Source organism: Mastacembelus armatus, chromosome 8 (genome assembly GCF_900324485.2).
Source record: "Mastacembelus armatus chromosome 8, fMasArm1.2, whole genome shotgun sequence".
In the NCBI taxonomy this organism is placed as follows: Eukaryota; Metazoa; Chordata; class Actinopteri; order Synbranchiformes; family Mastacembelidae; genus Mastacembelus; species Mastacembelus armatus.
Window position 1 is genome coordinate 18,048,022 of NC_046640.1, and position 20,271 is coordinate 18,068,292.

The 20,271-nt window shown below is 40.7% G+C and overlaps 1 protein-coding gene across 1 annotated transcript in view; it reads left to right on the forward strand.

Moving 5' to 3' along the window:
- The window catches only part of cacna1aa (calcium channel, voltage-dependent, P/Q type, alpha 1A subunit, a), a 68,428-nt gene extending 49,619 nt beyond the window's left edge, over window positions 1-18,809 (forward strand). The window contains exons 42-52 of the mRNA XM_026324746.1: window positions 395-491; window positions 4,674-4,779; window positions 5,307-5,414; window positions 6,451-6,551; window positions 7,787-7,902; window positions 8,022-8,154; window positions 9,844-9,957; window positions 11,318-11,356; window positions 13,275-13,491; window positions 13,653-13,936; window positions 15,521-18,809. Coding sequence (XP_026180531.1) covers window positions 395-491; window positions 4,674-4,779; window positions 5,307-5,414; window positions 6,451-6,551; window positions 7,787-7,902; window positions 8,022-8,154; window positions 9,844-9,957; window positions 11,318-11,356; window positions 13,275-13,491; window positions 13,653-13,936; window positions 15,521-16,333 — 2,128 coding nt within the window. The 3' untranslated portion in view covers window positions 16,334-18,809. The remainder of the gene's footprint in view (window positions 1-394; window positions 492-4,673; window positions 4,780-5,306; window positions 5,415-6,450; window positions 6,552-7,786; window positions 7,903-8,021; window positions 8,155-9,843; window positions 9,958-11,317; window positions 11,357-13,274; window positions 13,492-13,652; window positions 13,937-15,520) is intronic.
- Window positions 18,810-20,271: the final 1,462 nt, after the last annotated feature.

Below are 20,271 nucleotides of genomic sequence, written 5' to 3' on the forward strand. Positions count from 1 at the left end.
CATTTAGGGGTTGAACTAAAGGGAGGAAGGAAAGGGATGTCGAACTAAAGAAGATGAGTAAGAGGGTGAAAAAAATGGCAGAATAAAGGAGGATTATAGGAAAAGTGACATTGTATTAGCAGTGCTAAGGACACATTTAACAGTGTGTGGCATGCAGTGAAGTGTTTTATTATTTGCGTATATATGCAGTTTGCATAGATGCCTTCAGGTGTAGATGTGTTTAAGGGGGTCTGTTATTTACATATTGTATCTTCTGATACAGTGTACTTGTCAATCTGTGCTTTTCCTCCCAATGTTTCTCTTTTTTATGGATGTTGGCGTGTGTGCGTGTGTATGTTTGTGTTTAACTGTGTATAAATGTGTGTTTCTTAACTCCCCTGTATTCTTCTTGCAGCGGGCGCATTCATTATAAGGACATGTACAGTTTATTGCGAGTTATCGACCCACCTCTCGGCTTAGGCAAGAAATGCCCTCATAGGGTGGCCTGCAAGGTTTGACTTCCATTCAAACAAAATCTCTCAACAACACATGCTAGCCACAGCATCCAGGAATGGAGTGAATGCCGCTTTTATACTTTTTCATTTCAGTTGTACAACTTGTTTTCCACCATTATCAACTTGCATTCTGAACTGCTGAGAGAATGTGCAGGACAATGCAGACACCCATAGAAGCATGCTAAATGCACCAAGTGAAATCAAAAATGTCGATTAGGAAGTTTTATAACATTGTAATTATAGCATTTCTTTTTTTCTTTTTTTTATTGTAATGAATATTATTTTCTTTTGCTTGCTGTGGAGCCATGGCTATAATGTAGCAAGCTACGGTTGCCTACTGTAGTGTTGCATTGTTCTTGGTTCTTGGGGGTTCGGGGAAAGACAGAAACTGCATTGACATCCCTTCCTCTTCCTCCCCTTTCTTCTCATCTGAGCAGGAGCAGCTTGGTGCCTTCTGTCAAGCTCTGCCCTGCTCATCTGTGCACATACACACACGCGCACACACACACACACACACACACATATATCATCTATACTTTTGTCCTGCTTGCACAGAAATATCCTTTGATGCTACAAAGTCTTTGTCTTCCTCGTGTCTCCCTTCCCTGTCATTTATTTCTTCTCTTTCTTGATATGACAGATTTTTAAAAGACTGTAGCTCATAGAGAAGCCACACAGCCTCAGTCTGTCCAGATCAGCCCAATAACCTTGTCTTTCTGTTTTTTTTTTTCTTTTTTGTTTTGGTTTTCCCTCTCTCTCCTTCTTTTCTCTGTCAATCTCTGAGACTGTGGTTCATTTCTCTCTTTTCAACTCTATCCTCTAATCAGTCATCTCCTGCCACTTTCTTTTGCTACATCTTTTTTTCTCCCTACCTCCAATATCTTCCTCTCTCAATCTCTCTGTCTCTCTGTTTTTTTGTGCTTTTGTTAACGGGGTGGTGGCACTGGCTGATGATGCAGTGGCAGGATCAGTTGCAGGGAAATGTATGACATGCTGAGGCACATGTGTCCTCCACTAGGCCTTGGGAAGAGGTGTCCAGCACGGGTGGCCTACAAGGTCAGAAAGGACCCCATCTTAAACCAAAGTCTTCGGGAGGGGTTAGGGATTTAAGTGCTCAAAGTGGTGTAAACTTTAGTGTTGTTCTTTCTTTGGCTCTGTTTCTGTTTCTTTTCATTGGAAAGTGGGGTGGGCTGATCAATGTTGTGGCGTGTGGTGGTGTGGGATTGGTGGGTGAAGGTAGCAAGACAGTTAGGTTGAAGGGACGTGTATCCACAGGAAAGGACAAAACGGGACCTTCTCAGCTCGTTTGCACCATGTATGATAGACACGCAAACTCATTAACACAAACATGCAAAAAACATTACATTTGAATTCATTAGACAAGCATTTCACATGTGTAGACATTGCTAAATACAGTCTTACACAGAAACACACATGTGCAGCAGGGCTTGGAAGGTCCGCTAGACTTAATGTACTGATTCGTTCTGTCCTGTGGATGGGGCAGACGTACACACACAGAATTAGATCATATCAACCTACACATAAATGTTCTCAGTTCTTATGGTAGAGAGAGCAGAAGGGCTTGTGTCAGTGATGTGTTTTCCTCAGAGAGCCTTTTGTTGCCATGCAGAAGCAGTTCTTTTTCTGTCACCCTTCATGTAGCAGCTCCAAGCCCCCAAGCAGCCTTTTCTATCTGCAAGTCCAATCTTCTCTTTGTCCTTTGGTTCTGTCGTCAATGCAGTTCTATTCTGTTTCCAGCCCCCCTCATCTCTGCATGCTGCTCCCCTCCCCACATATACACACTCCCCCACCTGCCTTTTGCATGGTGACACCACCACAACTACTTCCCTCCTGCACACGCCTCTGTCTGTCATATAAGTAGCACAAACACAGCTTATTGTTCAGAAATTGTTATCAGAATAGAAATATGCAAAATGATAACAAATTTACCTTTTATGATACCACTTTCCTGTAATCTCGCTTGTCATAAGCTTGACAGTCGCACAAACCTCATTGGCGGATCACTGTGAACCTCAGGGGGCAGCCGGCCAAACAGCCTGTAGGCACAGGAGATCACTCCATTGCTAATCATTGCCTTATCCAGTTCTCTTCCCCTTCTCCATTGCAGACCTGGGACAAATAGTACTGACATTTTATACTATTAATGCTTCCTTGTGGGTCATGCTTAAATATTACTACAATTTATAAAGTGTCATTCACAAACGTATGACTAAGCATTTACAGTAAATTATATGGAAAATTGGTTGATTACACCAGTAAAAATGGCTCCCTGCTTGAAATTGTACTATTTGACTCAGATTCATGCACTTCTAATTCTGTCTCTTTCTTAATGAACCCTGTCTTTATTTGAGCCTTCACACTGCCACCCCATTTACTTTTGCTCCTGATTGTTTTTGTTTTACCTTCAAAGTATTTTCCTCAAAGCCTCCTCCCTGAACTAAAAGTTAAGCCCTCTATACCCATGCTCAACAATCTCTAACATGCTTTTCATGAAAGATATTGACATAACTTCCCTAACATCTTAATCTGTTCCTTAACGGTTATTACTGGAAGAATTTTCCAGAAAGTCACCATCTCTGTGTGTATTCCTTGCTTCCTTTACTACTTTCCCTCAGCACCTTGCCAATGACAGAAATCCAAACCTTACCTTTATCCTTCCAAAGAGTCCACAGAACAATGACCCATCTAGCTCCACTACATTTAACCTTCAGTCTTCTTAATCCTGAAGACAGACAGCAGAACCTTCAGGCAGGATTGCTTTCTTACGGGCACAGCCAACTAAGTGTGGTGATGTTTTTTTCTTCTTAATTTTCTTTGCATTTTGTCTTTTGTTTGTCTATTTTTGGTCACTTTTTCTCGTGACATACTTTCCTTAAAGCGTCCCCTTTTAACTCATATCTATTTTCTGGCAGAAGAAATATCTCTTTTCAATAAATATTTCCTACATGCAACTAGATTACATTCACCTGCGCATTCATTATGTATCTTATCACCAAAACAACATTTCCATGGTGGTCATTTTATTTCATCTTATTTATTTCTCCACAGAATGCTGCTCTCTCTCACCTATTAACCCTTTAAGTCTGTGCCCATTTTTCACACATTAGATAATCTGATAATTAGTGATAGAGTTAGTTGCTCTATCATTTGAGCCCAGCCCCATCATTTACAAGTTATCTTATTCCCTCTAAGATACGCCACGTTAAAACAATTCACAGACTCATTTTGTCGCTGACAGAGGATGCTTTCTGTGTACGGCTGCGCAGCTGCTTGTCCTGTGAGGCGTTTTGCGTATGCATTGCATGCTGCATGAGGGTGGGATGTGCAAGAAGGATTTGAGGGAATCGAGATTGTAAAAGTTTTGATGGATGGAATAAAGGAAAGGTATTTACTCGTGGTGTGGGGGGAGGCATGATATGCTGCATGTCTGGATAGTTACAGGTCCTTTGTCACCAAACACACATGAACGTCAGTCTGTCATCTGTGAGTTGGTGTGTGTCTTTGTATCTTCTGTTTCTAATATAGACCAACAAGACCAGTAAATGTAAACCAATAAATAAAAACCATAGTGTCCTTCCTTGGATCTGTCTCTCAATAGGTTTTGGTTTATTGGTTTATCATCTGGTCTCTCTTGTTTTTACTGTGAACCTCCAAACCCATAGTGGGAGCTCTGGATAACAGTAGCTGCTGCTCTGCCATATTTTCATTAAAAGCTTGAGGTTGCTTTTTTAATGAACCTGTGAGGTATTTGGGACATTAAAAAAGAATACATAGATAACATAACTGTTAAGAAATAACTGACTGTATAACTCAGTGGCAATTATAAAATATTCTTCAATAATCACCTCTACTCTCACAGGTTCCTACATATCATATTTAAACGTATTAGAATCTGTGAAAGCCTTCATGTGAATTTGAATATATGCAAATGACACTGTAGTAGAGTACAAGCTAGTTGTTATGGGTATATAGAGTCAGAGCCTGCTACTGCTACAGCTCCTTCAACCTAATGTAGCCAAACCCCTCCCTTCTCCTTACTTCCTATTCCTTCCCTGCCACAAACACCATACCCCTCCACCTTGTCACCTGGAGGTTCCACATACATGCCCCTCCACTTTCAGATTTTCTCACTGCTTACCCTGATTGGCTCTCCCACAGAGACTGCTTCGTATGGATCTGCCTGTAGCTGATGATAACACAGTTCACTTCAACTCCACTCTCATGGCTTTGATCCGAACAGCGTTGGACATCAAGATCGCTAAGGGTACGGCTGGTTTGGAATCTCTCCTACCTTCTTGGTCTAATTTTCACAATTACTTCTCCTTTTTCTTATTTCCCCCTTGGTCTCTGCTATTTCTCTGCTGTGAACCCAGAAACCTCCAGCTCTTTAATCTTATCCTAATGTATCTTAAATACATTGTGTGTTTTTACATTGTGTGCGTGTAATTTTAGTGTGTAGCTGAATGTAGAGATCCTTAGGTTTTCTTAGTCTGTGTATAGCTTCCATTGCAGTTATGATTTTATTATAATATTCATTATGACCTTACTAATGATACTTCTGTTTGTTTTTATGTTTGTATGTCTTTTCTTTTACCTCTTTGTATCGATTTGTTTGGGTATGAATGAATTGTGTGCACTTTATGTGACTGAGTCAACTTTTTTTAAAATATTTCTGTGTGCGCATGTTTGTTTTTAAATTTGTGTGTGTTCATGTACTTGGGCATGGATCTGCATGTATCTCTATATATGTGTATCCTTGTGTGGGTGTATGCATGTGTTGAATATGTTTAGGTGGTATTGACAAGCAACAAATGGACGCAGAGCTGAGGAAAGAGATGATGGCAATCTGGCCCAATCTCTCCCAGAAGACGCTGGATTTGCTGGTTACACCACACAAGTGTAAGTTACAGAGTATGGGTGCTGGAGCTACAGTGTGGCTTGGATGCAGCCACCCTGTGCCTCCAAGAGCTTCAACTTTCTCTTCACGCCACCTGAGGACCGCTTCTTTCTCACTGCTGCACCCTCTGAACCAGCTGGCACATCACCCCACATATCCATACTCACATATCTCATATCTATGAAGACTTAATTTCATGAGCTTCAAGAAACACAAACAGAAGCACTGACAAAATGATAATGATAATGATTTTTACAGGTATTGTCCTTGCACATTTAACACAAAACAACCATACCTACACACACAATATCCTCTGTTTCTGCAACTGAAACCACTCTCGCCACATAAATTCTCCTCCAGTCCAACTTCTCAGTGCCTCAGATCAGAGGGTGCCTTACTATAGATCAACTCTCTATAGACGTCTTTTCACTCCAGGTGCAGCAGGCTATGTATATTAGGTGGCTGACATTAGTGTTTATACATTATATATTTTTAGTATTAACATTGGTTGCTTTAGTTTGTGCAATGCACAGGATTTGCAATGAAGATAGCTCAGAAATGATGTATTAAACACCACATTTGCAGCCAAGTCTAAAGAAGTCATTTTTAGTCTCAATATCACAGATTGTATCGATTTAATTTTATTTTTTAATTAGACTTAGTCACATACACTTGTGTTAATATTTGTGATTACTTGATTACAAATTCATGGAAGGCCTTGATTTTGTTTAGCTTTTTACTATTGCATATCTGAAATAATGTATATAACCGTGAGATGATTTAATTACAAAAATAATCCTTTATCAAATATCTATACTATATAAAGTTAAACGTTTCTCTTAAAAACATGTAAGAAGTTTATTTGAACAATCTGTTTGTGAAAAGACTATTTGCTCAACGTCCATGTGTGTAACATCTGTGTGAGATTTCAAGATGTCTGTTTTTGTGCATATCACACCCTCTGTCTGCCATTCCTCACGCTCAGGGTCCATACTTAAGGGTCTAATCTTGCAGGGTAACTTGTCATTCTCTCAGCAGCGACAGACTTGACAGTGGGGAAAATCTACGCTGCCATGATGATCATGGAGTACTACCGGCAGAGCAAGATTAAGCGCTCGCAGGCTCTTCGTGATGAGCAGGTACTGCTGTCTCAAGGAGAATAACAGTCTACGGGCTGTAGCCCTGTATACACAGGCCTGGGTTGTGGCAACATGTGTCCAGATCATTGAGGACTGCTTATTCAGTCACATACAAGGGCTGCACAGGGTGTGAACACAATGACCTAAGTCTAATGCAATGATTCTATATGTAATACCTGTTCTCTAACACCAAAGACTATGCTGCCATCTGCTGGGCTAAGTTAATGCTTCTTGCTATATTTCCATTAGGTACACAATGTAAACACAAACATAATCCATGAAGAGATTTGAATTACTTCTCACAAAACTTGAATTCACTAGATTTATCCCAGAATGCAGTTGTTTTTTTTTAGCAGTTTTGATGCCTGCTGGATTTATTTTTTTTAAACAAGTGTCACAGCCCCAGGTACCATGCCTCAACATAATGGGAACCTTTACACTCTGGTGATCACAATGCCTCTCACTCTCTATGTGCTGCACTGTAGACTGCTACATGTCTACATGTCACATATATGGGCGGTTTTGCCACAGTTTGGATTTGGATACGAGGAGAGGGAAGAATGTGAAACTGTGAAAGATGTTTGTTTAGCTATTACTGCTGTAACTTGTATAACAATGAATGTAGTATTTTATATTGGACTTGTCTCTGTGCATTTCAACTGCTATATTTCATCTTTCACAGGACTGTTGCAGTGTTTATCTTCCATGATGTCCTCCATCCTTCCTTTGAACAAGGCCCCTCTTTTGTTACTTTTCTCTTTTCAGTTTTCCCCTCACTCCTCTGGAAACATGTTATCTTCGTTTTTTTACCGTATTTAATTAATCATCAAATTAAAACTGGTCATCAGATGCAGATCCAGAATGATTACTGTACATTCCCTTTGATCCACCCCTCTGGACTGAGTGGGAGAATTTAATTTTCTCACTGGACCTTATAAACCACTCTAATGGTTAAAAAGACTTCAACACCTCACAGTGTTGTCAGGTCCCAGAATGTACATTGAGTTCACCTACAGTATCTCTTTGTCCTGTTAGCTACTGAGTATTCCCTGCTCAAGAGTTCCCCACTGCTCCATTTATTCCTCTTCCACCAGCTTTGCCTTTTTTGTGTCAAACAGCTTCTGGCAACAACCCTCTTTCTACATCCCTTCTATTCCTGCTCTGCTCGTTTTCCTCCCGTTTCCCTGTCAGTCTGCCTGATAGCTGGCAACGGCCATGTTATATATCTCACACAGAATCGAACGCCATTACTGTTTCAGCGTGTGGAGCCACCTTCCCCTGCCCAGGATGGAGGTCCAGGACTTAGTAATGCCCTCCCTCCACCCGAGACAACGAAACCTATCAACAGCCTGTAAGTTAGATCTTGTTGGCGTATCTGACTGTACAGGAGACAACAGGAGGTTTGTTGAAAGCAGACCAGTTAAAGAGTATGTGTGTGTGTGTGTATGTGTGTGTGTGTGTGTGTCATAGACCAGTGGAGGGGGGAATCCCAGAAAGCCAGTCATGGGTGACGGCTCGTGCTCAGGAAATGTCCCAGAAGGTCGGCAGCTGGAGCCCTGAGGGACATCCTAAGGATAGCCTGGGAAGCATGACCAACTCTCAGGTTGAAACCTCACACACTCACACACTCACACACTCACACACACACACACACACACACACACACACACCTAACAATAACTTGTGTGAACAAGAAAACACTTGACTCATTCAAAATATGTTTATACTTTCATTTTATTGCCATCAAATGAACACCCAAAGAACTGTTAATGGGGAATTTATTGGTAAAATTAGCTGTAACTGTCATGCAGTTACAGACTGTGATTCCATCTCCATTGTAAACCCATGTGTGTTTCATGAATTATATAATAGTATAGCGACATTAGGCTTGTGCTTACCCTTTATTAGAGAATTAGAATTGGATTTTTTTGTTAGCAGTCCCTTCCAATTGAATAAATATTATCTTGTGTATAAGGTTGAGAGGAACCTGGTCAATATAAAAACATAATTATTCCTAAAATCTACATAGAATGTATAACTTGTTAATGAGCTATACAAAATCATGGACTGGATAATTCTTTATCAATTTGGTAATATGGAGGAAATCAAGTAAGGTAAATTGCTTTCTGTCTTTTTTGTATATTATATTATTATGAATAAAAGTTCAAAGCTCTTACCATTGCAGCCTTGTTACCTCTATACTTTCCACTCAGTAGGTCATTCTCATTTCCTGTCATCTGTCTTTCCCCAATTATTCAGTTACTAATCAAATGAAATGGTGTTAACCTTTCTTGGATTAGCTCCATCTCTCAATCCTGTATTTTCAGATAATGTTTTAAGTTATAGAATGTTTCTTTCAGCATATATTTCCACATTGCATTCAGAGCATACTACAGAGTGGTTCATTTTTCTGTCTTCGTTGCTGTCAAACATCTCTGCTTGTAGACCACCTAGCGCCTGACAGGTCTGTGTCTCAGTCAGCACAATAACCACTTCTCCATATCAATCAGCAGAGGTTTGGAGAAGTTTAAACATGGTAGTTGGATAGAAGAGAGTGGTTGTCGGTTTCATTCAGACCAGTCTGAATGATAACCTGCAGTACAAAGCAAATCATAAAACAAGAAGCTTTATATAATTCAGAGTTTGTTAGTGTTATTTTGTTGTATTTGATATTTTAAAACTAACTTAATTTAACTCTACCTGCTGAAATTAGCAAGGCATCCCAACTGAAATAACATAAAGCTAAAAAAAAGTGTCATTCCTCTGTTTTAACGTGGGTGTGATTAATCAAGATAAGGCCAAGCTAACAGCCCCAGCTGCCAGTCAGCTCCACTTCTCAAAGTAAACTCTAAACAAAGTAGAATTTGACATATTTATGTAGAAAGATGTGCATGTTTGTGACCAAAATTGAATGTTGATGGTTGTTACTTTACACAACCTCACTTACTGCCTACAATGCATCAGCGCCTGCACACGACTGACATTGTCAGCTATGTTTTTAACATCGTTCAGGCTGTGCATAGCACACAGTCATGCTGCGCTAACATTTGCTTGAAGCCCAATTTTTGACAATACCCTCTATTATATTTTGTTTGGAGTAAACTGTCAATCCTGTCTATATAAAAATCAAACGCCCTTTCCTTTTTTTTATTTAGCACATATTTTGAAAGATCAAAGAAAGAACACTAACCATACACACACTCACCAAATTTAAATTTTACCTGAGTCCCTCAGTTCTTTGCTTTCTTAGCAGCCAGTCACACCATCTCCTGCTCTCCTGCTCTGTTTACAGACAGTAGAGATGAGAGAGATGGGGCAGGATGGTTACTCGGATACTGAGCACTTTCCCCCAATGGAAGGCCATGGCAGGGCCGCTTCCATGCCCCGCCTCCCAGGCGACAACCAAGTGAGCAGCATTCTCACCTTTCCACTCTCTTTCTATTTTCATCATTTTGTATGTTCCTCATCTCCTGTTGTTCAAAAAGGTCATACTCACAAGGTCTGACTCCTTGCTTACAAACTTGTTGCTGTGGTTCCTTGAATTCATGTTGGTGAAATATTGGTTAAAGGGATTTCTGCAAAATTCAGGTCATAATTACCAAATTCCAAGTTCCATTTTAGTTTGGGTTACATGTGAGTTGACAGGACATGCCAACATTTCTGGTTAAAACATGCAACGGTTTTGCTGAAATGTTGGCCTCTAAAGTGTGAATTCAAAATAGCCATAGCAAGGCAAAGCCAGACCTTCTGTTCCTTTGTTCTCCTTCTCCTGTTGTCTTTTCTCCTCTTCATCCCTCCAGCTGCATGGAGGGTTTTAACTGAGGTTGTCTTGTTTTTCATCTAGCACACTCATCCATTTTCGAATATTTCATATGTGGTGAGTGCTCTGGTTGTCATAGGCACACACACATACACACCATATACAGGCACCTGATTTAGTTATCATTTCTTGTTTTTACAATAAACTGTCTCTTCCTGCCTGTGAAAGATTTTGCTGTGCCAATCTCTTTTGAATTTTAGGGTGGCAGTGTTGTTTAAAGTTATGGTGAGGGTCAGGTTAAGGTTAGGGTAAGGCTTAGGGCTAAGCAAGTAGGGATGATGGGCCTGGTTAGAGTTGGTCTCCAGGAAATAAATGTAAGTCAATGTAATATCCTCACGAGGAATGAATGAAAACAAACGTGTGTTGTATACAGTTCAGGTTTGTGCTGGAGTTTTTGTGCTTTCACTATTCTCCATGCCTTAAACTCACACGGTTCTATCACACCGTAGTCTGCGGTTTGAGTCTATTGTAATTGTGTGTGTGGATATGCATATCCATTTGTGTGTGTTTTCTGCTGATTGTCGTCACTGCTGTTGTGATCATGGTGTCGTTAATTGAGCATTTTTGTAGTGACCTTGTCTATATAACACTGTTTTGGCACCAATCACTGTGGCAAGTGTCTCTTTTCCACCGTCACTGCTGCTTTTGTGTCTAATTAGTCTCTTTCTCTGTTCCTCCTTATCTTTTTGTGTGCCTTTGCTCTCTTCACTGTGGCACCCCATCTCTTGTGGGTTGAGCCTTCAATAACACTTACTTCCCTTTACCCTGTTTCTCTTTGTATCACTTCACTGCTGTGTGCCTTACTTCCCTCTCTCTCTCTCTCTCTCTCTCTTTTCATTCTTCTCTTTCTGATTCTGTTTGTATGCTCCATATGTGGCCACACCTTTGGTGTTTGGTGTATTTGTGGCTTTGTGTGTGTGTGTGTGTCTTCTCTGTGCTCATACAGCAGCGGAGGAAAGGGAAACAACGTGGCAGTAATCTCAGTGTATGTACCCTGTCTTCGCTTTCTGTCTTTCGCTCTCTTTCACTCTCACTCTCTCTCGTTCTCTCTTTCTCTCTCTCTCTCTCTCACTTCTTTTTACTGTGACATTCTCTTGAAACTTCTTGTTTTCCTCGTTTACCATGTCCACTCCTCTTTATGATTTTGTGGGCAAGAGATTTTTTTTTAGATTTTTTTTTAGGATAGCACTGTTGTGCATGAGCAGATCTGATGCCAACCCAGCTTCAAAACTCGTCTTGCCATCCTTAGACACTTCTCTTATGCACTTAACACAGTGGATTTGAAGTTGGTCTGAACTCAGCATGTCCCCTCTCATCATCAGCTGTCACTGCCACTGTCTTGTGGTCCATGTCTCCCTCTCTTTCTCAGCTGCTGCTGCTGCTGCTAGTGCTTTGTTGCTATGTCTTCATGCCCGTGTGATCGTTTATAAGGATGGTATCAGTGTTTTCCCGTCTGTCTCCAATTCTCCATTTACACCTGCATGCAATACATTTTTTAAATGTGTTTACATGGCTGTGTGCTTGTGTGTTTGTGTGTGTGCGTGTGTGTGTGTGTGTGTGAGCAATGAAGACAGGGAGGATTGACTTGATATCAATGTGTGTGATTATGTTATTAAGCTTCTCAGTGCTACTTATATGAAGCCAGATAATGTTTTGTTTTTTTACATATCTGTCAGTTAATTTGTTGAATACACAAGTACTGGAAATTTTGACTAGATCTGCTGCCAAAAGGATCTAGCACTGAGCCTGATATGGTTTACACAACTAGGCTGCAACTTGTGGCACCATAGGTTCTGTCCTGCTGTCCTTACTCAGAGCATGAGGCCTCAACACTAGAGGGAAGTTCTTATGTGATTAGAGGACTCAGGACAACCCCTATGTACCTGCATGGCTGGAGTAAAGCACGCAGAAGTACATGCAGCCTGGAATATGTGATGTTCAGGGGGTTTATGAATGATGAGGGTTGGAGTTTTTCAAGTCATACTGGCCCTTCTACCCCTTTTTTCTTTTACAAAATTAGTTACAGAAGCATGAAAGGCATGGCCATTTGCCATTATATCTTTTATTTTATTTCTTCTTTATTGCTCAGGGGTCGGCAATTACTTGAATTTTAGCCTCTTAACACTGCTCCCTGGGGGCTGTCAGAATTTTACAGGTGTAGTGGAGACATTTGTCTGTAGTGTAATTTCTTAAAATTGTAATCTGAAAACAAGGCATTTATAACACTGTTTGCTTTCTAATAGGCAGGTTTAGACTTATATACATATATACATTTAAAGTTGTTAATGTGGAACAATCAAACATCATCTATCTGATTGATTCATTATGTCTCCTATTGAATCTATGTGCAAATCAAAGGTGCATAATGAAATGGAAAATTAAAGAGTGGGTAACAAAATAGCTTTACCTTCTCTTGGTTGCCAATACCTGGCAGTTGTCATCAAAACTCTTGCTGTGTGTAAAGAATCATCATAAATGTTTTGGTTACATAAGCTATGGAATTACATGTGTTTGAATTAAAGAAGTAAGATATAGATAATGAGACACATTTTTTTTTATTTGACAAATATTTTTGATAGAGGGCCAAATGTGGCCCATGGTCTGTTTTGCCGATCCCTGCCCTTGAAAATGTTTATATCATCTGTTTTAGTTTTAAAGAGGATGAATGCTTCATTATTACTAATATAGAAGTGTATGATGTGATATGGACTGTGGGGGAAAGGGGAATTGGGGGCTTGCATAGATTTAAAGAAACAGATCCCATTCACAAACATGCATGTGTGGTGTCTTTTACTGCAGAACATACAGGAAACACAAATTCAACAGACAAAGGAAACACCTCTCCCTGTATCTCTCCCTTTCTCTCCCACCCTGCTTTGGTGGTCTTTCTCATTCTGTCTTAGACCATCAATGACAGCAGTCCCATGAAACGCTCAGCCTCATCTCTGGGCCACACCAGGTCCGGACGTGGCCACAGAGACAAAGGAGGGGTAGACAACTACCACATGGAGCATGTAATACCTGAGGAGGGGAGAAGTTCCCGACATGGACACCGGCGAAAAGACCGGAGTCATCGGGCATCTGAGCGGTCCCTCTGCCGCTACATGGAGGCTGACACAGGTGGGAAAGGCACACAAACACACACACACACACAACAAGATCTATAACATGACAGTTTGACCAATATTGACACAGTTACACTGTGTAGAAGCTGCATTGTGATCTCTGATGTTTCCATCACCCTTAATGCCAGTTATAACTCTGATAAACTTCACCATCAGGCCTGGGCACAGACCTGAGTACAACCACCCAGTCAGGCGATTTCACATCCAAAGAGAAAGATCGTGACAGAGATCGTGGCCGGTCCAAAGACCGAAAGCATCACCATCATCATCACCATCACCATGGCTCTGTGGACAAGGAGCGCTATGTAGCAGAGCGAGGGGGTGAATATGGACACAGGCATTCCCGTGACAGAGAGCATGACCGGGACAGGGAGAGAGAAAGGGACCGGCGCTGGTCTAGATCACCCAGTGAGGGTCGCGAGTGCATGACACACAGACAGGTGGGCTCCTGGTTACTTGTGTGCATGTAGTGACTAGTTGAATAGCAACACAAATTGTGTTACCTTCTAATACAAAAGAAAGTAGTGGAATACATTTTTAGGGATGTGCTGAAAATTATAACACAAAGGCCTCTGGTTTGATGGTTGTTGACTGGTCGAGTCTTTCTGCCAAGAATGCCCTGGCAGTCTTTTCTAGCAGTAAGAAAACACTGTGGTGAGGGGTGTTTCTGATGTAATTTGGTAATGAAAGGTCCCTTAACAGTGTTCAGGTTTGATGAGAATATTACTATCTGCGACAGTAAGGTAGTAAACATATCTTCTTAGATATTTGGAGAATCTCTCTATAGTGCATTATAGCATTGCTTACTGTTTCTTAGTAAAGTAATAGTAAAGTATGTTACTATATGATTGGACAACAGAGTGACAGACATATTATAGAGTTTATTGCTGGAGTATTTTCCTGTCCATTGCACTCAAATTAGAGGCCAAGATGTGTTGTTTTTCTGAAAAACACACAGTTGTGTTCTAAACAGCATAGATAGTGTGTACAAAATATGTAAGTTTTTATGACAACATTTCTGGCTAAGACGTACATTTTATATATATATATATATATATATATATATATATATCCTTATATTTTCATGTTATATATGTTTGCCTACATGCACACAAAATCATAAATTATATTGGGTATTATGAAAATTAAACTAAATAAAGTCACAGTTAACAAATCACTGTTCCAGCAACCAAACAAATATGCATAAAAATGTATATTTGAGCACCTGAGTGCTGTCCCTATGTGCCTAACTGTTTTTAGACCACCAGTGTTCTCTTGCTCTTCCCACTACTTCTCCTTTTACCATATCCTTTTCCAAACACATTATCTACAACATTTTACACTCCTTACAGTGTATCATGGATGAAACTAGGAAACAAGGATGATCTACATTTGCCCAAATACTTTTGGGATGCACACATTCAGTGGTACATATTGAATTTTTATAACTTGAAAAATATTGTCAAGGAGGAGTAATTCATTTTAAAGGGGAAGGATTCTCCCAATACACAAAATATAACTTTATGGAACTCACCATGTTGCATACATCACATAGTTCGCTCGTAATTGAAAATGGAATACATTTTATGTATGAATCATGTTTATCCTGTACCACATTAGTTGATCTGGAAAATCAACCCTTTACCCTTCTTTTCTCCTGTCGTCTTTTTTTTTTTTTTTTTTCATTTCCTCTGCATGACTTGTTGCTTCTCTATGTATGGTGGTGTTTGGAATCTCATCCTTTTATTCACATGCTCAATGTACATTACATTTTGATGCCTTTCATGTCTGCCTTTCTCTTTTCCATTCCACCTACATTACAACTGGTGCTTTTATATTTATTGTTGTGGTTTCTTGTCTTTACCTGCTGCTATGTGGACTATATTGCTTTTGCTCTGCCTCTTTATATTGTTTTCTTTCTTTATTTGTTTCATATCTTTCCCATCTTCTACTCTATTCTGTATGTTCTGTCTTTGAATCCGTGATTCGTTCTTTTTATTTGCTTTATTTCACTTTTTGTGTAGGGCAGTAGTTCGGTCAGCGGAAGTCCTGTCCCCTCAACATCGGGGACCAGTACACCACGCCGAGGTCGTCGACAGTTACCTCAGACTCCCGCAACTCCCCGACCCCATGTTACATACTCCCCTGTGGTCCGTAAGGGAATGCCCACACCACCTGGTGGGCCACAGAGCAGACCCCCAGCCCCAGCCCCTCGCCGCTTATCTCCTGAGCCTCCCCAAGTCCAGGGTCCACCATCCACGGGCCCCCCACTGGCTCTCCATGGCACACCCCGCCATCACCTCCCCCCACGTTGGGGAGATACAGGTGTAGGAGGTGGCTCCATGGAGGGAGATAGCTGTTTCTACAACCAGGACTACCAGGACTATGAGTCCCACCATGAACCACCCGCCTATGAGCAGAGCCCCATACAGGGTGGCAACCACCACCCACATGCCCCTGCCAACCACCCACTGCCAACACCCCCACAACCACAGCCACATAACCCGCATCCCCTCCCTCCACCACAGCCACACCCTATAAACAACCCCCACTCTCATCCCCTGCCCCACCCACAGCCCAGTCGCACCTCACCAAGAACTGCCTGCCATGCAACCCCTCCCACCACTGCCCTGACAGGGCCTATACAAGGCCAGGTGCAACCTGCTGCCCAGCGCCGCCTTCCCAATGGCTACCGGTCTTCATCACCTTCCACACATCTCCATGGACCTCCACATACGGGACCTCACAAGGTCCCCCCTCCAGCTGGGCATCCTAGGGGTCCCCGTAAGGGCCTTCATGAACCCTACAGTGAGACGGAGGATGACGACTGGTGCTAGCCTCTGGGGATGGGGGAGGGGTGTAATGAAAAAGATGGACTGAAAGATTAACACAGGAAGCTCTGAAATAGAGCACTGACTGCCAAGGGAAACCATGACTTCTTTCTTTCTTGTCTCTTCAATTTTTTTCCTCTCCTCCACTGCTTGGCTTGTCCAGGGATGGTGGGCTAGATGAAGGGATGGGTGTCAGGATGAAGGCATAGAACAAAAATGCTGAGGCAGGATCTGAACAAATGAGTGATGTAAGAGGAGGGAGCAAACCACCTTGCAATGTTATTGCATTCACCTCTTGATGCCAAATGAGATCAACCTCAAACTGCAGTTTTTAAGGATACAAGCATGAGGGTTGATGGACATTTGTCTTTGTGTGTCTTAAATTATGCCTCTGGCAACGAGCTACAGCCACTTACAAGATGTCAAGAGTTGCGACTCGACAAAAGACACTTTAGTCAGTGACAAGAGAACGACCACTTTTTTGCTTCTGAAAGCTAACTTCAGTTAACTTAGCTGCAAAAAGAATCAATCCAACCCTCCCAGCCACCACTTGAATATTGATGAGTTTTATCATCTGTGTTTTTAAATAAGAACAAAAACTGACAGTGAGCCCTCCACCTGTATGAGGTGAGAAGGCTAAGTGGGTGGGAGAGTTGTATAGGGCTGATATGTTCATTGGTTAAAATTTAGAGGATGGGATTGGGTGTTTTGAGGATGGTGGGAGAAAACCCTCCTGCCAGAAACAAACAATTTAACCAACCTCAACGTATGACCTATGAAAAGAAAAACAAAAATGTGAAGACCGGTTAAAGAAAAAAAAACAATAACTGTTTTCTGCAGTATTTCCCCTCCGATTCCTGTTCCTGCAGCCGTTTCTTCTTCCTCCCTCTCTTCTACTTCTTCAGAACATTGAAGCTTAAATCTTCTGTTGCACCTCACACAGCTTCGTTTTTTAGACTTGCAGAGTTGTACACTCTGGAATCCTGCATGAATGATACAAAAATAATAATAATACTGATAATGAGAATCTACTGTATGTTGGGGAAGATTACCTCTGTCCTTTCTGTTGGGGTTTGTAGGGTTTCTTTTTTTCTTTTTTCTTTTGTTTTTTAGTAACAACTCCTTTCTGTTTCTCTCTCTGCCTCTCTTCTATATGACATCCCTCTCTCTGTAACTTCATTCCTTTATTTACACTAAAATCAACTGATGGAAGGATATAGGAAGATTGTACTGAGTGTGTATCTAAAAGGAACAAAATGATTACTTTTTGCTTGCTTGTCTGTATGTTCTGTGCCAAATGTCTGCCACTGATGCAGCTGGAATTGCACATATATTTTGTGGAAGTAGCTTTTTGTATCTAAGGCGATAATCCTAAAATGATGTACCGGAAAGCAGGGTAAGGTGAACTGGTGAACAACTCAGTAACATCTCAAAGTCTTCCAGGGTTTGGGGTTAAAACAGAGACATTAGAGAGAAAGAGACCAACAGAAAGGCAGAGAGAGCAGAAAAACTCTGGATAAACATATAAATATAAGAAGTTACAACGACCATGATGATCGTGATAATGAGGCACATTCTCCACAGTTGCTCTTATATCTTATTCTGTGTCTGTTTTGTTTTTTTGTTTGTTTTTTTTTATAACTGTCAATAATTTTTCCAACCCAGAGGTGGATCTCCAGCCCACAGTTGCACTGTGGGGAAATTGGGTTACTTGAGGGCACACAGCACAGAGATTAGTAGATTTTTTTACAGCTGTAGAACAAATGTAAAATTTAGATAGTGGATGAATATGATGAAGAACCCCTTCACCCCAAGATTTTGCTGTTGACCACAGTTGTGTTCTACAGGTTTCTGAATTTAAATGACTGGGTCCTGCGGATACTAAAGCAGAGTTCCACGACCCCTTGTGACCCTGGGGTGGTGCTGTATGACAAACAGTGTACCTCTGTTTTTTGTACCTCTCCCTTTACTTCACTGCTGATTCTGGATACAGGATTGATGCACTAAGAATGCAGTTTAGTACATTCTCTCACTAGTACACCACCTCATCTGTGTCCACCATGCGTAGACACAGATGACTGAAATGCACAGTTCAGGTGGGTTGGGAAAAAAAGATATTTGTCATGGTTCAGGTTACATCTGTCCTGTGTGTATCGCTTTACTTTGATTCGAGTGTTTCTTTGTGTGCCTCAAACTAACACTTGTCACTAACACACACCACTGTCAGCCCCAACATTATCATTGAATTTATTTGTTTATTCATTTATTTGACCTTCATTTAGCCTGGAGGCCTATCACATGTTGACCAGAGAATGCACCAAAAAAATCAAAAAGAAAAAAAAAATTGCCTCTTAGTGTCTTTCCAACCTAAGTGGAATGTCACAGACAAGTATTTTTTCACATCACTACACTTAAAATCAGAAAGCACACTTGATATGTAGCTTCTGGTTGTGGTGTGTGCGTGCGTGCGTGCGTGCGTGTGTGTGCGTGTGTGTGAATGTACACAGGTGAATGTTTGATAAATTCTGGTGTTTTCGTTTTGTGCTTGCTTTGCTTTCTATTGTCTCCAGAAATCCTTTGAAACATTATGACATTTCAGTCAAATCATTGTAACAATCTTCAATTGTGCGTGTTTGTGTGTGTATGTAACCCTCGAATGAAACATGCAAAGCTCCAAACATTCGTCATCCATCTTTGTGTCTATGCTGCAGTGAAATCCACTAACACACTGATTAACTGCACAGTGTTCAAAAAGCAACGTGAAGCCGCTACAGAGAAAAAAAATAAAAAAGATTTTTGGTTGTTTTCTTTTTAAATACAAAAGATAAACAAAAAAGCAAAAAATATCTAGTTCCAGAAATGCATGTGCTATGTGCATGCCACACTGTGGGTTACCAGTCATCTTTGGGACATAAAAGAAAAAGCAGATTAATGAATTCAGAGGAATAATAATTAAAAAAAAAGATATATAGATAGATGTTTTTAAAAAGCAACATTTTCTTTTTTCCTTCTATTTTTGAGAACAAAAAATGTCAAAAACAACAAAAAAAGACTAAAGAATATAGACACAAAGGAGACTTTGGTGAGAGTCAGAGTCTCATTTGTTTGCTTCTGTTACATGGGGTTGAGGCACAACACATCCATGTTCAGGACACCACAACAATGAACTGTTTGTAATGGGAAAAAAATACATACAACAAAAAGAAAGTAGTTTGAAGGCTGGTGTATTCTAACTCCTACTTTTTGTGAGGGGTCAGGGGTGCAGGAGCTAGCCAAATCTGATGATGTATTCATTATAACTGGCTGTGGAACCTTTGATCCCTCACTCACTCCCTCTTTTTTCTCTCTGTCTCTCACACTCTTATCTGTCACACTCTCAATCTCTCTCACCACTGTTTCTACCAGTGCATTTTGTAATTCCAAACAGAACCTCTTCCTAAAGAATAAACTCCAGAGAGAATGCACACTGCTCTGCCTCCTTTGTTGCCTTTACCGTAAATACGTGCATTGTGGTTATTGATGTGACGCATACAGTTGCTTCAAAACTGCTTATTTGCCACAACTATAATGTGGAAACTGTGTTGACAAGAGAGGTAAGACTACATAATGCAGCAATTCTGAAGGCTATAAAACCAAAGCAATAAGCTGGACTGGGCTCAAATATTCTGCAGTCCTGAAAAAAAAAAATCAGATTTGGTTGATGATTCTCAATCAGTAGGTTACTGTGGGTGCCACCTTTTATGTTGCACAATCATTTAACATATTTAACATAATGATATGAGTAAGGGAAGCTTACTCAACACACTCTATGTGTTGCATTGCTTCTAGTAGTATTAGAAACGATATATACACACAGTTTTATGCTCTGGTATGTAGAAGTGTCAGCATATTCATTCACAAAGTGTGTGTATGTAACATGTATGACGTGCGTTTCCACAGACGGT